The sequence below is a fragment of the Condylura cristata genome, unplaced genomic scaffold (genome assembly GCF_000260355.1).
Source record: "Condylura cristata isolate star-nosed mole 26May11 unplaced genomic scaffold, ConCri1.0 scaffold00015, whole genome shotgun sequence".
NCBI lineage: Eukaryota > Metazoa > Chordata > Mammalia > Eulipotyphla > Talpidae > Condylura > Condylura cristata.
This window is the reverse complement of record NW_004567116.1, coordinates 35,312,534-35,328,182: the sequence shown is the minus strand read 5'-3', so window position 1 is coordinate 35,328,182 and position 15,649 is coordinate 35,312,534. Positions and strand designations below refer to the sequence as shown.

General features: G+C 40.3%; 2 protein-coding genes across 2 annotated transcripts; one reads left to right on the top strand and one right to left on the bottom strand.

Annotated features, from left to right (window-relative positions):
• The first annotated feature begins 2,747 nt into the window (after positions 1–2,747).
• LOC101635899 (olfactory receptor 2AG2-like) lies at positions 2,748–3,698 on the top strand. The gene has a single exon (XM_004683629.1). The coding sequence runs from the start codon at positions 2,748–2,750 to the stop codon at positions 3,696–3,698; it is 951 nt and encodes a 316-aa protein (XP_004683686.1).
• A 4,963-nt stretch (positions 3,699–8,661) lies between these two features.
• LOC101621955 (olfactory receptor 2D3-like) lies at positions 8,662–9,585 on the bottom strand. The gene has a single exon (XM_004683096.1). The coding sequence runs from the start codon at positions 9,583–9,585 to the stop codon at positions 8,662–8,664; it is 924 nt and encodes a 307-aa protein (XP_004683153.1).
• Positions 9,586–15,649: the final 6,064 nt, after the last annotated feature.

The following is a 15,649-nucleotide window of genomic DNA, read 5'->3' as shown; positions in this document are numbered from 1 at the left end:
TATACATATATACACATATATGAGAGTATTTATATATGGGATATATTATATATATCTTTTATATATATATACATATATATGCGAGTATTTAAAAGATTTTCATTAACATGAACATTCTACATCTTCAGTGCTGTATTTTATTTTCCTGCATAGTAACTTAGAAAATTGCCTATTCTCTCTTCAAGTATCTCCCAGGACAAACAACAGTAGAACCAAGACGGACATTTTTATGCATGGGGCACCCTGCTTTGCCAAAGGTCCATGCAGGGAAGTGTAGCCATTTCAGGTGCCACAGAGAACAGCCATGCTGAGCAGGCAATAGCACAGACCAAGAGGACCCAAAGGAGAGAATGCAATGTCCCACAGATGCTACAAAATCACTCTATGATCCGGGGTGACCATGACAGGAGCCCCAGCTTTCTGGTCTGTTGAAGCAGTAATTTAGAAATGGGCCGTTGGCCTCTCCCTTAGGGTGAAAGACAAACTGAGGGCCACTGAGCTCACTTGGGGAAAAGAGAGTGTGGGAATACCAGGGCAGGAAAATGCCCAAGAGGATTCATTAACATCCTGTTTTCTGGACCAACATTTTCATGGGAGGCCATTTCAGCTGAGCAGGTAAGTCCCTTTGAACTGGGGGATAGAACAAGAGTAGAGGGATGGCATCAGGGGACAAGGAGACAAAGCAGCCTCCCCCAGGACTGAGCCGGGGCTCCCGTGGCCCCAGGGACAGCGAAGCCAGGTAGGGCAGGGTCTCTTTTGGGCAACTCCCAATATCTGCTTCCTGCTGCTTTCATCTTTGCTCCCAGATTCTAGCAAGTGTGAGCATCAGGATCCAGAACTCAGTCTGATGCTACTTCCAGTGTTATACAGGCTCCCTGTCACCATTCTGTGTGACAGAAGTAGCTTTCCCGACTTCTTCCCAGGTGTGAGAACAGGAAAGTCATCCTCCTGCTCGAAGGAAGAAGCTACAAAAAGTACTGTACTGACTTTCTGTCTGCATCCTAGTGAAGGCCTGCAGAAGAGGAGGAACAAAGGTGCCCAGACCTCTACACTGGTCAGATTCTTAACCTAAGTTAGCAAAAATCAAACCATTTGGATACTGCTGAGGAAAAACTGTTTTTTCCACTATTGCTGGAACGTCCTTGACATTCACACAACTCCCAGGGCTGTCTACACAGTTGGGTAACTGGGCTCCCCACCACCTGAGGTAAATGATTTTGTCCATTTTTTTGGAAAGTGTGTAATCTTTAGGAACATTGAGTTGAGAAGTGGAGCCCAAAGTAGACCTTAAGAACTTAAGCTACTCTGTCTTCCAGATATGCTATAGATGGTCTATTCTCTAGAGATTTCAGATTCTCTATTGTTCTTTATCTCATCCCAATCTCCTCTATTATTCATTTTCTAAAAATGAAGTGTATTAAATGAAGACTGGTGAAAGAATCTGTGCTATCTTCCAGGACTGCTTCTAGTTACTGTGCGTAGCTATAGTCTCCAGGAAGGTGTTTAAACCTATTGGTAATAAATGCTTCCTGGGGGGGGGGCATCCAAAAAAATAGATGATTTGCCTGTCATATACTTTACTACGTTTTTATCATTAAAATCCTGTGCATCCAGAATAGGCCAACAGAAAGCAGTGAAATAACAGAATAAGCCAAAACACAGGGGATTGATGCTTCACTTACAGGTTCTTCAATACATGTTTGGTGTTGGAGTTATCTGTCCACTTCCCCTGATGCAGGTACTGGTTTCTGTCAATCTCAGGTTGCTGTGTCTCCTGGCTTCTTTCTGGGATTGGACACCATGCTCCAATGGCAACTTTCCAGAACTGTCCTTCTTTTTTCCTATCTCCTAGACCCTTCAATCAGTGATCCTGTGTGGATACTCTAGCTCTGCAGAAAAGTGAGGATCTGGGTCAGGTACAAAAGAGTGAAGATAGGCTTATTAGCTTGATTACAACATACAATCCAAGCTCTTTTATTGCCTACACCTTTCACAAACTCTCCTAAACACAAACACTTGGTCCCCCACATGCAGGACCTCACTCCCTGCAGGTTCATGCTTTATCATAGTCATTTTTTTTTAAAAGCTCTGTTTGCATTGACCCTAAAGGTTTAAGTCTAAAATCAACACCACCGCAAACACTATCTCCTACTCTTGTTCTAGAATCCCTTCTCTTTCATGAGAAGGTGGGTCTAGTCTGGAGAAATGACTGAGGAGGGCACACTGTCCTCCCATGAGGTTTGTGTGTCCAGATGAGTGTTACAAACAAATGTGGGTATGATTATATGGAAAAAGAGGTGGGTAGTTTACTGAAATCACATCTGTCCAGTTTTAGAAGGTCGTATTAAGACTACGTCTCTGCAGAGCACTAACAGTATTTAGTTACTAATCAAACATTATGCCTTAAACACGGGCACAAGAATAGTTGAGTGTCAGAATATAACTGCATTATTAAGAGAGAAATTACTTTATATTTCTAGAAAAATAGATATACCATATATATTTCCATGTAGTAGTCTCTAAATGCTTAACTATTATTGTGATGCTGTTCTCCATAAGATGCTTCTTTTATTCCATTAAAAGAGTTAAAACTGAGATTTAGAAGTCAGTCACTAGTTTGACAGGCATCACCCTTATGGATTCATGTTGGCCATTCTCTGAGTTACACAACGAGGGTGTAATCTTAGCAAAACCTCCCTGGCAATCCATCTGGTCCTAGGCAACTCAAGCACCAACACTAACACAGAATGGCACTCTGGAACTCCACGTGGGGAGGCGACTTCACACTGATGGGGATCCTGAGTGACAGCGAGTATCCCGAACTGCTCTGCGCCACCATCACTGTCCTGTACCTGCTGGCCTTGACTAGCAACAGCCTGCTGCTCCTGGTCATCATGGCAGATGCCCGGCTCCACGTGCCCATGTACCTCCTGCTCGGGCAGCTCTCGCTCATGGACTTGCTCTTCACGTCTGTCGTCACCCCCAAGACCCTGGTGGACTTTCTGCGTGGGGAAAACGCCATCTCCTTTGGGGGCTGTGCCGCTCAGATGTTTCTGGCACTGACGCTGGGTGGTGCGGAGGACCTGCTGCTGGCCTTCATGGCCTATGACAGGTATGTGGCCATTTGTCACCCGCTGAACTACATGGTCCTCATGAGGCCGAGGATGTGCTGGTTCATGGTGGCCACATCCTGGAGCCTGGCTTCCCTGAGTGCCCTGGGATATACTTTGTATACTATGCACTTTCCTTTCTGCAAAGCTCGGAAGATCACTCACCTGCTGTGTGAGATCCCGCCGCTGCTGAAGTTGGCCTGTGCAGATACTTCCAGCTATGAGCTCCTGGTGTATGTGATGGGTGTGATTTTCCTCTTGCTCCCTCTTTCTGTCATCGTTGCCTCCTACACGCTCATCCTCTTTACTGTGCTGCGCATGCCCTCAAACGAGGGGCGACAGAAAGCCCTCGTCACCTGCTCGTCCCACCTGACCGTGGTTGGCATGTTCTATGGGGCTGCCACATTCATGTATGTTCTGCCCAGTTCCCTCCACAGCCCCAGACAGGACAACATCATCTCTGTTTTCTACACGATCGTCACCCCAGCCCTGAACCCCCTCATTTATAGCCTGAGAAATAAGGAGGTCATGGGGGCTTTGAGGAGGGTTCTGGGCAAATACTGTTTATCAGCACATTCCACCAAGTAGGAGGGCTTGTGTCTTGACTCCAAAATTCATTCCTCCTCACAGATTTCTCCCACAGGTCACTGAACTCAGAATGAAAAATGAAGGGTTGTAACTTTCACTTTTCAAAAGCTCTTTAGAATCTTGTTTTTATAAGGTAATTTGTAAGGTATGGATCATACTCTGTTTAGAATTTACTGTCCATTTTCCCAGAATTAAATGGGACTAGATCTGACTACCTTTATGCACAAGCTATCAGTAGTTTGCTTGTATTTGCAATATATTCAATCTTCTTTTTCCAAACATCTGCTCTTACGGAAACTGCCCCACTTGGATACTGCAACAGGTGCTTTTGTTGGTTTGTTTTTGATTTGGGGATATTTTATACTGCCTAAAATCTAAATGTTACTGAAGTGAATAAAATAGAAAGTTAAGCCATCGCACAAGCAACAGCTCCAGTAAATAAAGACTTATGCTGGTTCTTGGAAACGTACACACAGTGGGTTTTCCATATCCTTAATACTGCCTTGAAATGACCCTACATTTGCAAAACGTTCAAAAACTTGATATTTGCATATGTGTGGGTCTATGGGTGTATACTTGTGCTAATAAGGATGGAAAAGTATATTATTTAATTTTAGGGTAGCTTGAATAGATTGTACTATTACATTTGTCTGTAAGTCTGGAAACATTGAAATAAAAGCCCCAGCTGATTTTGATGTTTCAAAATAACAGTGCATTTGGATATTCTTTGAGGGAATATTGCTTTTTAAAAATATTGCTAACACCCTTTTTCATCTTTAACCCTAAAGAAATTCTTTTTAAAAAAATTAGTAAAATGAATAATACTAGGAATAGGCAAAAGCCAACTAAAATCTCTTTAACCAGAGGTAATCTTTCCATGTTTAATTACAGTTCCTTCCATTTTTGATGTAGCATGCTTTTTTTGCTAATAGGTTCAATTAGAATATATTTCCCTTAATAATAGACAGAGACCTCCCTCTATGATATATGGCAGCTTTATAAAACAATGACAGAGACTAAGGTCAGTTGTCAGAATTCAAGATTTGATTTCAATACGTCCCCACTTACTTATGTAACTTTATCTAACTCACATTACTTAACCTCTACTCTTAACTCGTATGTGTCTAAACTAAATTGTACTAAAAGGAAGTCCTACTTTATAGTGACTATTAATGAGAATGAAAGAAGTTAGTAAATACAAACCTAAGGCATTTAGAGCAGTTGTCATATGAGTATTTAATAAATTTAACTCTTACATAAATAAACAGCATTGAAATTCTTCCATGTGGTGACAAGTTATATTATATGGATATTTTGTAATGGAATTGGCTATTCATCACAGTTACACATTTGATGTTGTTGCTGTTGTTCATGGTGGTGTGAGTGTGTATTTGTGAGTATTGTGTTTGTGCATATGTGTGTAAAACAGCAATACTAATCTCTTGAATGTGCAACTGCTGTTTGTCACTTAGAACAAATTCTTATCAGTGGAATTACTAAAATCAAGCTGTAAAATCTCTTTACTATGCGTGCTATAAAAAGATGAATCAACTGTTTTAATACTAAATATTTTGCATTTTTACCAATATCATTTGTGTATTCTTAACCCACCATACCTTTTCTTAGGTTAAGTTTAACATAAAAAACCTTTAATGATTTATTGTGTGTAATATTTAAGTATGCTGTTTCAATTTGCTTCATACATTAATTGTTGTTTTTCTTACTGACTTGCTGGGATACTGACCCTTGGCTTTATCTGTATTGCATCACTGCAAACATCATTATGTGATGCTTTCTTATTTATACCTTAATTTTGTGCTTTTCTTGCCTTTACCATCTAAATGCAAACTCCATTAGGCCTTGAATTATGCTATGTGTGTATGTTAGCTACTTCTCCATAAAATCTACACAGTGTCTACCACTACTATGTGAAAAATGTGTGTTTGTGTGTGTGTGTATATCTTTAATGAGTGAAGAGATATATTGCATGCTTCTAGAGAAGATGTAGGGTTTTTTTTTTTTAGATTTATTTATTTGTGCATATAGAACTGGGGTACAGGCCAGAGGTGCAGGGGTGGTGAGAAGATTCACCAGAGACCGAGTGGGGAGCAGAACAGGAAAATCCACAAAGTGCACTGCTGAGGGGAGCAGTGGGTGGGTCAGGAGAGGTCTGCTGTGCCATGTGGATCACCTCCAGGGCAGGTGGAGATCAAACTCATGTTGAAGTGGCTTTGGCTTCTTAGTGCTGTGCTTTAACCCGCTGCGCCACCAGGGAGGGCCCGAAGATGTAATATTTTTATTTAAATGTTATCTTTTTTTGTGAAATACCCATTAATTCAATATAATAACCATCAGATTTCTATTGGCATTTTAACAAGTGGATTTTTGTAAGTGTAGAAATAAAAAGTATATGAATTATGCAGAAATTTTGAAAATGGAAGAAAAAAGCTATGTCCTATCAGCTAAAGTTATATTATTGAAATACAGCAAAACGAATGCAGTATTTGGAGAATGATAAACCCAGGATATTTTAATGTCTGGTGGTTAAAGATAAAGTCCTGTGTCAGGATGTCCTCTGCAGATTCATGTCTCCTCTTTTCCAGAAATTACATGGAGCCATGTAATTATTATTGATTATCAGTGAATGGAGTGGAAGATGCGATGTGTGCTCCTTCTAAGCCACTCAGTCTTTTTTTTAATCTTTAATGTGTATATTGACATGCAGCATGACCTTGAAAGCCTCCAAGAGCAGAGCTTCTGTTATCTTGATCCACATACCTGCTACTCCATCTCTCCACTAGAATTTCTTTAGTGAGAGATAAATTTATACCTGTTATACCACTGACATTTGGATTTAACTGTTAGTATGAATGTGATCAGTAAATATGTCCCTAAAAGCACATAAAAACCTTTGTTTTTATATAAGTCTTTTAGTGGAACACATTTATCTGGGTGTTACCTGTCACTGTTCTCTGATTACAATGGTAGAGTGAATAGTTAAGATGAGGGCAGACTGACCGATAAAACCAAAAATATTTACTTATAACCTGGGATTTATACAGAACAGTTGGATGATCCCTATGTAAACTGTTAAAGATTTTTTTTTAATTTTAATTTTAAATTATGCATACAAGAACTAGGGTGAAGGCCAGAGGTGTGGGCAAGGGGCAGTGAGAGGATTCACCAGAGACAGAGTGAGGAGTAGAACAGGCAGATGCACTGAAATCCACTGGTGAGGGGAGCAGGGGTGAGACAGGAGAGGTCTGCTGCATCATGTGGGTCACCTACTTGGCTGGGGATTGAACTTGTGCTGCAGTGACTATGGAGAGCTCCATAGTGCTGTCCTTTAACCTGTTGCACCACCAGGGAGGGCCACTTTAATATAACTCCTTTAATATAACTCCTTCAAGACTGAAAGCGAAAACTTGCTTTTCTGGTAAAACTGTTGGGGTGCATTCTTGGGTGTATCAAACATCACTTACATCTACTTTCAGTTAACTTTAAATCTCATTCTGCAGCCACATCTCTCTCTCTTACACTACAGTTTTATTCATTCATTCAATATTATATTTCTTAAGCAACCACGATGGCTATGCACTTTACCACAAGTGATTTGATAGAGGTGAACAAAGCAGTCAGAGTCTTCACTGCCACTGAATTCACAGTCTAATGGATGACTCAGATATAACCCAATGACCATGCAATTTGTTTATATGAAAGCCATCGCATTGCCAAAAAGCAGCCTATAATTTTCAGTGTGCTTAGGAATTACCTGGGGTTTGTTGTAAATGGAGATTCCTGAGGTAGAATGACTGACCCCATCATATACTAAATAATATTTTTAACAAAAACTCTGGATCCATTTCAACTCATGATTGCAAAATCATGAACTATATTATAAAAAAAAATTACCAAGGTATACAACCATGTCCAAGTCCTCCTGTAAAAAAAATCCTCATTTTCTTTCTAATTAAAAAAAAAAGATTTATTTATTTATTACTCAGAACTGGAGTACAGGCCAGAGGCAGGGGAAGTGAGAGGATTCATTAGAGACAGAGTGGGGAGCAGAACAGGCAGACTGAAGAAGTATACTGCTGAGGGGAGCAGCAGGTGAGACAGCAGGAGAGGTCTGCCGCACCATGTGAGTCACCTCCCTGGCCAGGGATGGAACTCCTGATGAACTCCTGTGGCTAGCTTCATAGTGCTGCACTTTAATCCATTGTGCTACCATTTTCTAAAAACAGCATTTTTTAGAATTACATGGGTAAATCCTTTAGTTTTGAACTTAGAGTTTTTCACAGTGTAAAAATGCTTGTTTACTTCAACCTTATATCTCATTAGTTTCCTAATGGTATACTTATTCTTAAAAAATTTTATTTGCTATTCCTTAAATGTGCTCTCCTTAAATTTCAGAAATTGTTCAATATAGAATTTAACGCTATGTTAGAAAAGTATTTTCTATGGCTATATCTCCAGTTATAAATATATCTAGGAAATATAGAAAATATTCAGAATAAATTTGATGAATGCATGAAGGAGTCAGAATGACTCCATTAGCCTGAAACATGTTCATGTATGTGATAGATTTATTTGGCTTTTTGATTTTTATTCTTAGTTATATACCTAGTTGTTTTAACTGCCTTATTAGTATGGCTTGGAGAACAGTGACTTAGTTTAATTATCTAGTTTCTCTCCTCCCACCTACCCTGTCTTTTCTTCCTTCTTTCTGTTCACCATCTTTCTCTTCCTTCATTTTTCCCATTTTGATGCCAATTTACTTTCTGTTTATATCAAGGTGCCTTGTTATGAGTAGTCAACTTGCTGAACTTATCTGAGAAAAGACATGGGAATATAAGAGAAAGAAGTAAAAGTAGAGCAACATTATGAAAATAGGAAGTTTTTACAAGAAAATAATTTCTCTCCATATCCTGCAGAATAACAAAGATCCTCATCTTCAAAAAGTCTATTTTGTAGTCATTCTTCTGAGAGCCCCTTTGACATCCTTGTTCCTCAGACTATAAATGATGGGGTTTAGCATGGGTGTCACTGCTGAGTAGAACACAGAGATCATTTTGTCCTTTTCATTCATGATCTTGGAGTTTGGCCGCATGTAGGCAAATATTGCTGAGCCATAGAAGAGGATGACAACGATGAGGTGGGTGCCACAGGTAGAGAACACCTTGAGCCTGCCCTCCCCTGACTGCATCCGGATCACAGTGGAGATGATGTTCCAGTAGGACACCAGGATCAGAGAGACCGGTGCTAAGAGGATGACCACCCCCATGGCAAAGATGGTCATTTCTGTGCTGTAGGTGTCGGCAGATGCCAGCTTCAGGAGGGCAGGAGGTTCACAAAAAAAGTGGTTAATGATGTTGTTGCCTTGGTAGGGGAGACGTAATGTGAACGTGGTGTCCACCAGAGACACAAGCGCCCCACTGACCCAGGACCCTGCGGCCAGCTGGACACACACCCAGTGGGTCATGATGGTGGAGTAGTGCAGGGGCTTGCAGACCGCCACGTAGCGGTCATAGGACATCACCGCCAGCAGGGCGCACTCCGTACCGCCTGTTAGAAGTAAAACCACTATCTGTGTGGAGCATCCAGCAAAGGAAATAGTTTTCCTTTTCACCAGGAAGTGGACCAACACCTGGGGAACTGTGGTGGTAGAAAAGCAGAGATCAGCAAAGGACAAGTTTCTAAGGAAAAAGTACATGGGCGTGTGGAGTCTAGAGTCCGCGTGGATGAGCACGATGATGAGCAGATTTCCCAGCACTGTCAGCAGGTAGATGGCCAGGAAAAGGAGGAAGAGCAGGATTTGTGTCTGTGGATCCTGTGAAAGGCCCAGGAAGACAAATTCAGTCACATAGGTTCGGTTGTCTTCTCCCATGAATATTTACTATTCTTCTTAGGTCAGCACAAGAAAAGAAACACACAGTGATCTGTTATTTAAAAGAAATTGAATCATTTAGGGATTTTGTTAATCAGTACCCAAGGTGGGATCATGCAAAGATCTTGCAATAGCCAAGATAAGGAAACAAACTTGGTGCCCTAAAACAGATGAGTGGATCAGGAAGATGTGGTATTTTCCACAAAAGAACACTACTCTGATATCAGAAAAAGATAAACTGATATAACTTGCCTCAACATGGATGGAGCTGGAAGGGATTATTCCAAATGAAATAAGCCAGGGGGAGAAAGATAAATACTGGCTGGTACCACCAATATGAAGACTAGAAAGAAACCAAATACAGGGTCAAACCAAGGCAAACTTTAAAAACAACACTTCAAAACTGACTATAGCTCTAAAACATCCAGACCAGGAGAGGAAAGGGTGAGAACTCAGGGAGCAGAGCAGAGAGAATACTAGGGACCCTGGTGAGGGATGGTGGGGGCTTGGGGGAGCAGGGGAGAGCTATGGTGACCACACCTGAGCGGGGCAACCCAATCCTGTCAAAACACGAGCAAGGATGTAAAACAATGGTACCTCAGTGATAAAACTATTTAAAAAAACCCCAACTATTTGGGTTAATGATTTCCATCTCTTAACAGCTTCTATAGGTCAGAAAATATTCTCTTTATTTAGTAGTTCTGCTGATTGAAAATCATGCTGATTTTCTCTTTTTGAAGCTTTTTTAGTTGCACCAATGGGCAGAAATGATCCTGTATGGGGCAGGTGACCAAACTTTGGCCCAACCTCCTACCATACTGAGGAGGCTGCTCTGCTCCCTAGTGTGTCCTTCCTTCATGTGGGCTTGGGGAGCAAACAAGTTGGTGTTGCTTCAAACCTGTTACATGTTTATGCTGCAGGTGTGTGAGACCATTCATGAAAGCTGATTTTAAAATTGTATTTGCATAAAAATTCTAAAGAAGCACTGAGCCAAAGTGGGAAGCTAGGAGAAAATGTAGTAGTCGGTGAACTGACCCTTAACAACTTCTGTTATTTGTTTTAACGTGAGTGAGTGGCTGCTCTCAGAGATCTGTAACTGTGCCCTATGCTGTGTCCACCCCTTTCCCTCTCTACACAAGGTCCTGTGGCAACAGTGATACCAGTTATTATGGATTGGTGCCAGTCATTCTTTTAAGTCCACTCTAGGTCATAAGAGTGGTTATGTTATTCCCAGGATACAGGTGATGCAACAGAGACTCAAATTTCCTGAGTGCTTTTAAAATTTTCTCACTCTTTATACTGCAAAAATTTCTTTCTGATTTCAAAACTATTTGCAGCAAAGATTCAACTATCACTATCACTACTGTGGCCTGAGTTCGATCCCAGCCAGGAAGGTGACACTCATAGTGTGGCAGACCTCTCCTGACCCGCTTACTGCTCCCCTCAGCAGTATATTTCAGTACATTTGCCTGTTCTGTTCTTCAGTAAGTCTCTGGTGAATCCTCTCATCCCCACACATCTGGCCCATACCCTGGTTCTTGTATGCATAAATAAATAAAATCTTTAGAAAAATTAAAAAAAAATCACAGAGTAATGGTCATTTTTCAAAAGAGGAAGCACATATGGCCAACATGTGTATGAAAAGTGCCCAGTATCTAAGTATCTGAGAAACATAAGTCAAAACCACAATGATATATTGCTTTACACAATTTAAGGTAACTGTGATCAAAAAGACAAAAATTAGCACGTTCTTATAAGGATATGGGGGAAAAGGAAATCTAGCTATGCTGATGGTGGAATATAACTGGTACACTCACATGAAAATCAGTGTGAAGGCTTACCTAAAATTTAAAAATTGAACTGCCATATGATTCATCAATCCCACTTCTGTGTGTATATTAGAAAGACATAAAATAAGTATCTCAAAGAGATATCTACTCCCAGGGTCATTCTTATGTATATATTCTTATGTATATTCTTATGTATAAAATTCCATTATGGGCACATGCATGTATATATGCAACATATATGTAGATCTGCACGCGTCTATATGTAGACATAAATATATACATGCATGTATGCACAATGGAATGATATTTAGTCTTCAAAAGAAGGAAATTCTGCCATTTGTGACAGTATGAATGAACCAGGAAGACATTATGTTCAGTAAAATAAGGCAAACACAGAAAGACAGATACTAAATGAATTAATCGACATATGGAATCTAAAAAACTGAACTCATACAGGAAAAGAGAAGAATAGTTTACCAGGAGGAAAGAGAACAGAGGAGAAGTTGGTCAAAGTGTCAATTATATAGCATGGTAACAATTATAATACTACATTATATATTTCTTAATTTGCTAATAGAGTATATGTAATTGTTTTAACAAAAAATACCTAAAGCAATTATGTTAGGTGATGAATATGTTAATTACCTAACATAACATAGTTACCTAACATAAACCTAACAAGATATCTTTTCACAATTTTACATACATCACAGGATCATGTTTGTATACCTTAAATATATTCACTTTTTACCTTTACATTATGTCTCAGTAAACCTAACATAAACCTGGGTGGAAAACCTCTACGCCTTCACAAAATAAAGTTCAAAAACAATGACATAGAAAAAACCTGTCACATGTATAATAGGTTAGTTTTTTAATTTAATTTTTTTAATTTAAGGAGAAAAAGGCAGCACAATTTATGCTAAGAGGTAGAAGAGACCCCAATGTTGATGAATGGGTGAAAAGCTGTAAGGTGTGTGTGTGTGATTTTCATGTGATGTACCAGTTATAATCCACCGTCAGTGTAGCTAGATTCTCCACTCCCCCACATCCTTGTAGGAACGTGTTAACTTTTGTCTTTGTGATCATAGTTGTGTAAAGCAATATATCATCGTGGTTTTGATTTATGTTTCTCAGGAAGCCTGATACAGGCTTCAGCATGAATGGGCCTTCAAGTCATCATACTAATTAAAATAATTCAGTGGCAAATGGATAAATACTCTATGATTTCACTTACAGAAGGCAGGTAAATCTGATTAGCTCACAGAAACTGAAAAGTAGAATGATGGCTGCAAGGAGCTAGGGAAAGGCGAAATGGGCATGCATGGTTCACTGAGTGGTCTCAGGTTTGTAGGATGAGAAAGCTCTCAATATCTGCAGCCAACTCTATGCACAGGCCATACTACTGAATTTGCCGCATGTTTAACAGATGCGGACTATGGTAATTTTATGTTGCTGTTGTCATGAGGTATAAATGATATTTTCTTTGGTAAAAACAGAAAAGCAACATAACTTTTCTTAGTCATACTAGTTCTTGTATCTATATCTAATTTCTATTCATGTTTTATTACTGAATTTATCAAGCATATGTTCAGCATATGCTTCTAATTTTCATCATACCACTGAATCTTCAGTCTTTTCAATCTCACATTTACTTCTAATTTATTGAAATCAAAGCAATGACTGTTATTTTTTTTCATGCTATATCCTCTTCAGTCCCTATGACAGTTGATAGAATTTAGCAATAAATATTTCTTAAAACCTTTTCCCCCAGGATTCTTAGACACTGTATCTACTACTATTTTCTTGTCTTCTGTTAGTTCTTTACCATGTTCTCTTTAAAACCTTCTAACTTACCCTCCCCAGCCCCCTCAAAATCACTAACTGATTCTTCTTCTTCTGGTACATGTTCTTCACATCCCATGCAAGAAAGCATATCACCAAAAATGCAGTCCATACTACTATGAAGTTGTGTCTCCTTTACCTCAGCTTCATATCTTTCTTGTAATTCTTTCCAAATTCTGTGAGTCTTGTGCCTTACACCAACATACAAATTATAAATTCTCATCTCTTTCCTAAGTTTTTCTCAGTTTCAGTAAAAACTAAAATAATCTGTAACTCTGCATAATTCACATTTTTACACAGAAACATTCTAGTCTCCCTCAAATTAAGCAGCCATTACTTGCCTGGTCAGCTTTAATGCAATCAATCTCTTAGTTCTTTATTTAGTCTCCAAGGTGGAATTGACTGCTCTCTTCACAATGTACACAGACTGTGCATGCACACACACACCTTTCTGTGTAGTTGTTACACTGTCTTTGTTTACAAGTTTGTCTCCCTGGACTGGGTTGTTTCTTCAAGAAAATAAAATTGTAGTACTTAACTCTGTCATCTGTCTATCAAATACCTGACACTTAGTAGGCATTTTCTGACCCTGACATAATCTAATGGAGTCCTGCCAATGTTCCAGCACATGAGCACACAGCACAGCCTCTTAAGAAAAACTTGAGTGAGAACAGAGGGCTGAATTTGACTGCTGAGGGGCTGAATGATCTGGGATTAGGAAGGTCCTGGCTTAGACACCCGCAGGCTTGGTCACTGGGCACCAGAGAGTGAGTGCACCCACTGCCCCCAGGACTCAGGAAGGAGGGGCGCCCAGGGGGACAGGTGCCAGGAAGCCAGGGTCTGTGCATCCTCATATGGCAGAGGGTACTCACTCAGTCTGGCAGGGTTCTGCAGGGATGTTTGACCATGAGATCTCCCTGAGTCCCTGGAGGTCAGGTTCTCCTCCTGGCCCTGCCCAGTCCTGTGTCCAGACTGAAGTGGCCAAAAGAATTGAGGAAGGAGGTCCCGAGGGAGAGCCCAGACACAGCAGGGCAGAGGCAGCTCCCTAGATTAGCTGTGGGTGCAAAATGAGAGGCAGAGGCTGTCCACAGCCCTTGCACTCACTCACCTATGCCCGGCCAATAGCTTAGTCCTCCTCAGAAAATAGGACTCATGAAACTATTTCTTAAGAGAAAAGAGGGACAATTGACATCCTCTCTACAAGCCAGATGGAAAAGAGAGCAGAAGGCAAAGGCCAGCCCAGTGATCAGAGTCAAGATTTGAGAAGGAATAAAAGGACACGTTCCCCCTAGCAACCCACCCATTCTCACCTGGAGGACTGGTACAAGACAAAAAGGACAGTGGAGTCAGTGAGGAAAGGCTAAATTAATGAATAAAGGATGGAGTGACTTCTACACTCTGCTACTCCAAACTCCAACCTCCACAGCAGTTTACCAAAGATCATAAAAGTGGGGCCATCCTGTGGGTTATGAGTCTCACTCTACGCCTAGATAAGGAGCAGGACCATTTCACTACAATCCCAAATTCACCAAGGAACCAGTCTGAGGATTTTCCTGTAAGGAAACATTTAGACATTTGAGCTGAAGTCCTAAGAGCTATTGTAAACAAGCCATTCCCTGGAGTAATCAGTGATATTAATGTTTTTTTTTTCTGCCTTACTTTCTTCAATGATATACCCTAGGGAATTTTTCTTATTTACTATAATCACAAACTGAACAATCTGAATCTCATCTTCTGTCAGGTATTACACTACTACTTCTTCAACCAGTTTTAAGAACCTCTGGAATTAATCATGTTTTAAGTCAGAGTCTTTTAGGTAGAGCTTTCAATGATTCTGGAAACATAAAAATTAGCTGGCAAGCTTACTCTGCATACCTTAGAAGATGCCCTCCCCAACCCCCCCCCCCCAAAAAAAAGTAACTACTGGGACTTTAAAACACTTTTTTGCAATTGTATTCAAAATGTTTCATTTGTAATATAAAACTAAACTGGGGGTACCCATTATAGTTTATGTCATAACTGTTGAAGATTTTATCGCAGCAATGGAAACACAGAGAAGTACATTAGCATATAGCATAAAGCCATTAGTCGAGTACAAAAGTGAATTCTTCATTTTGCCACCAAACTCTCCTATTTTTGCATGTTTTCCCACCATCCTGGGCAGTATCAGGTCAAAGGCCTACAGAGATATCTGGTCTAATTCTTTTTTTTTTTTTTAAGATTTATTTATTTATTCATACAGAACTGGGGTACAAGCCAGAGATGCGGAGGGTGAGAGGATTCACCAGAGACAGAGTGGGGAGCAGAACAGGCAGATCGTCGAAGCACACTGCTGAGGGGAGCAGCGGGCGGGTCAGGAGAGGTCTGCCGCGCCATGGTGGTCACCTCCGGGGCAGGCGGGGATCGAACTCATGAGGAAGTGGCTTTAG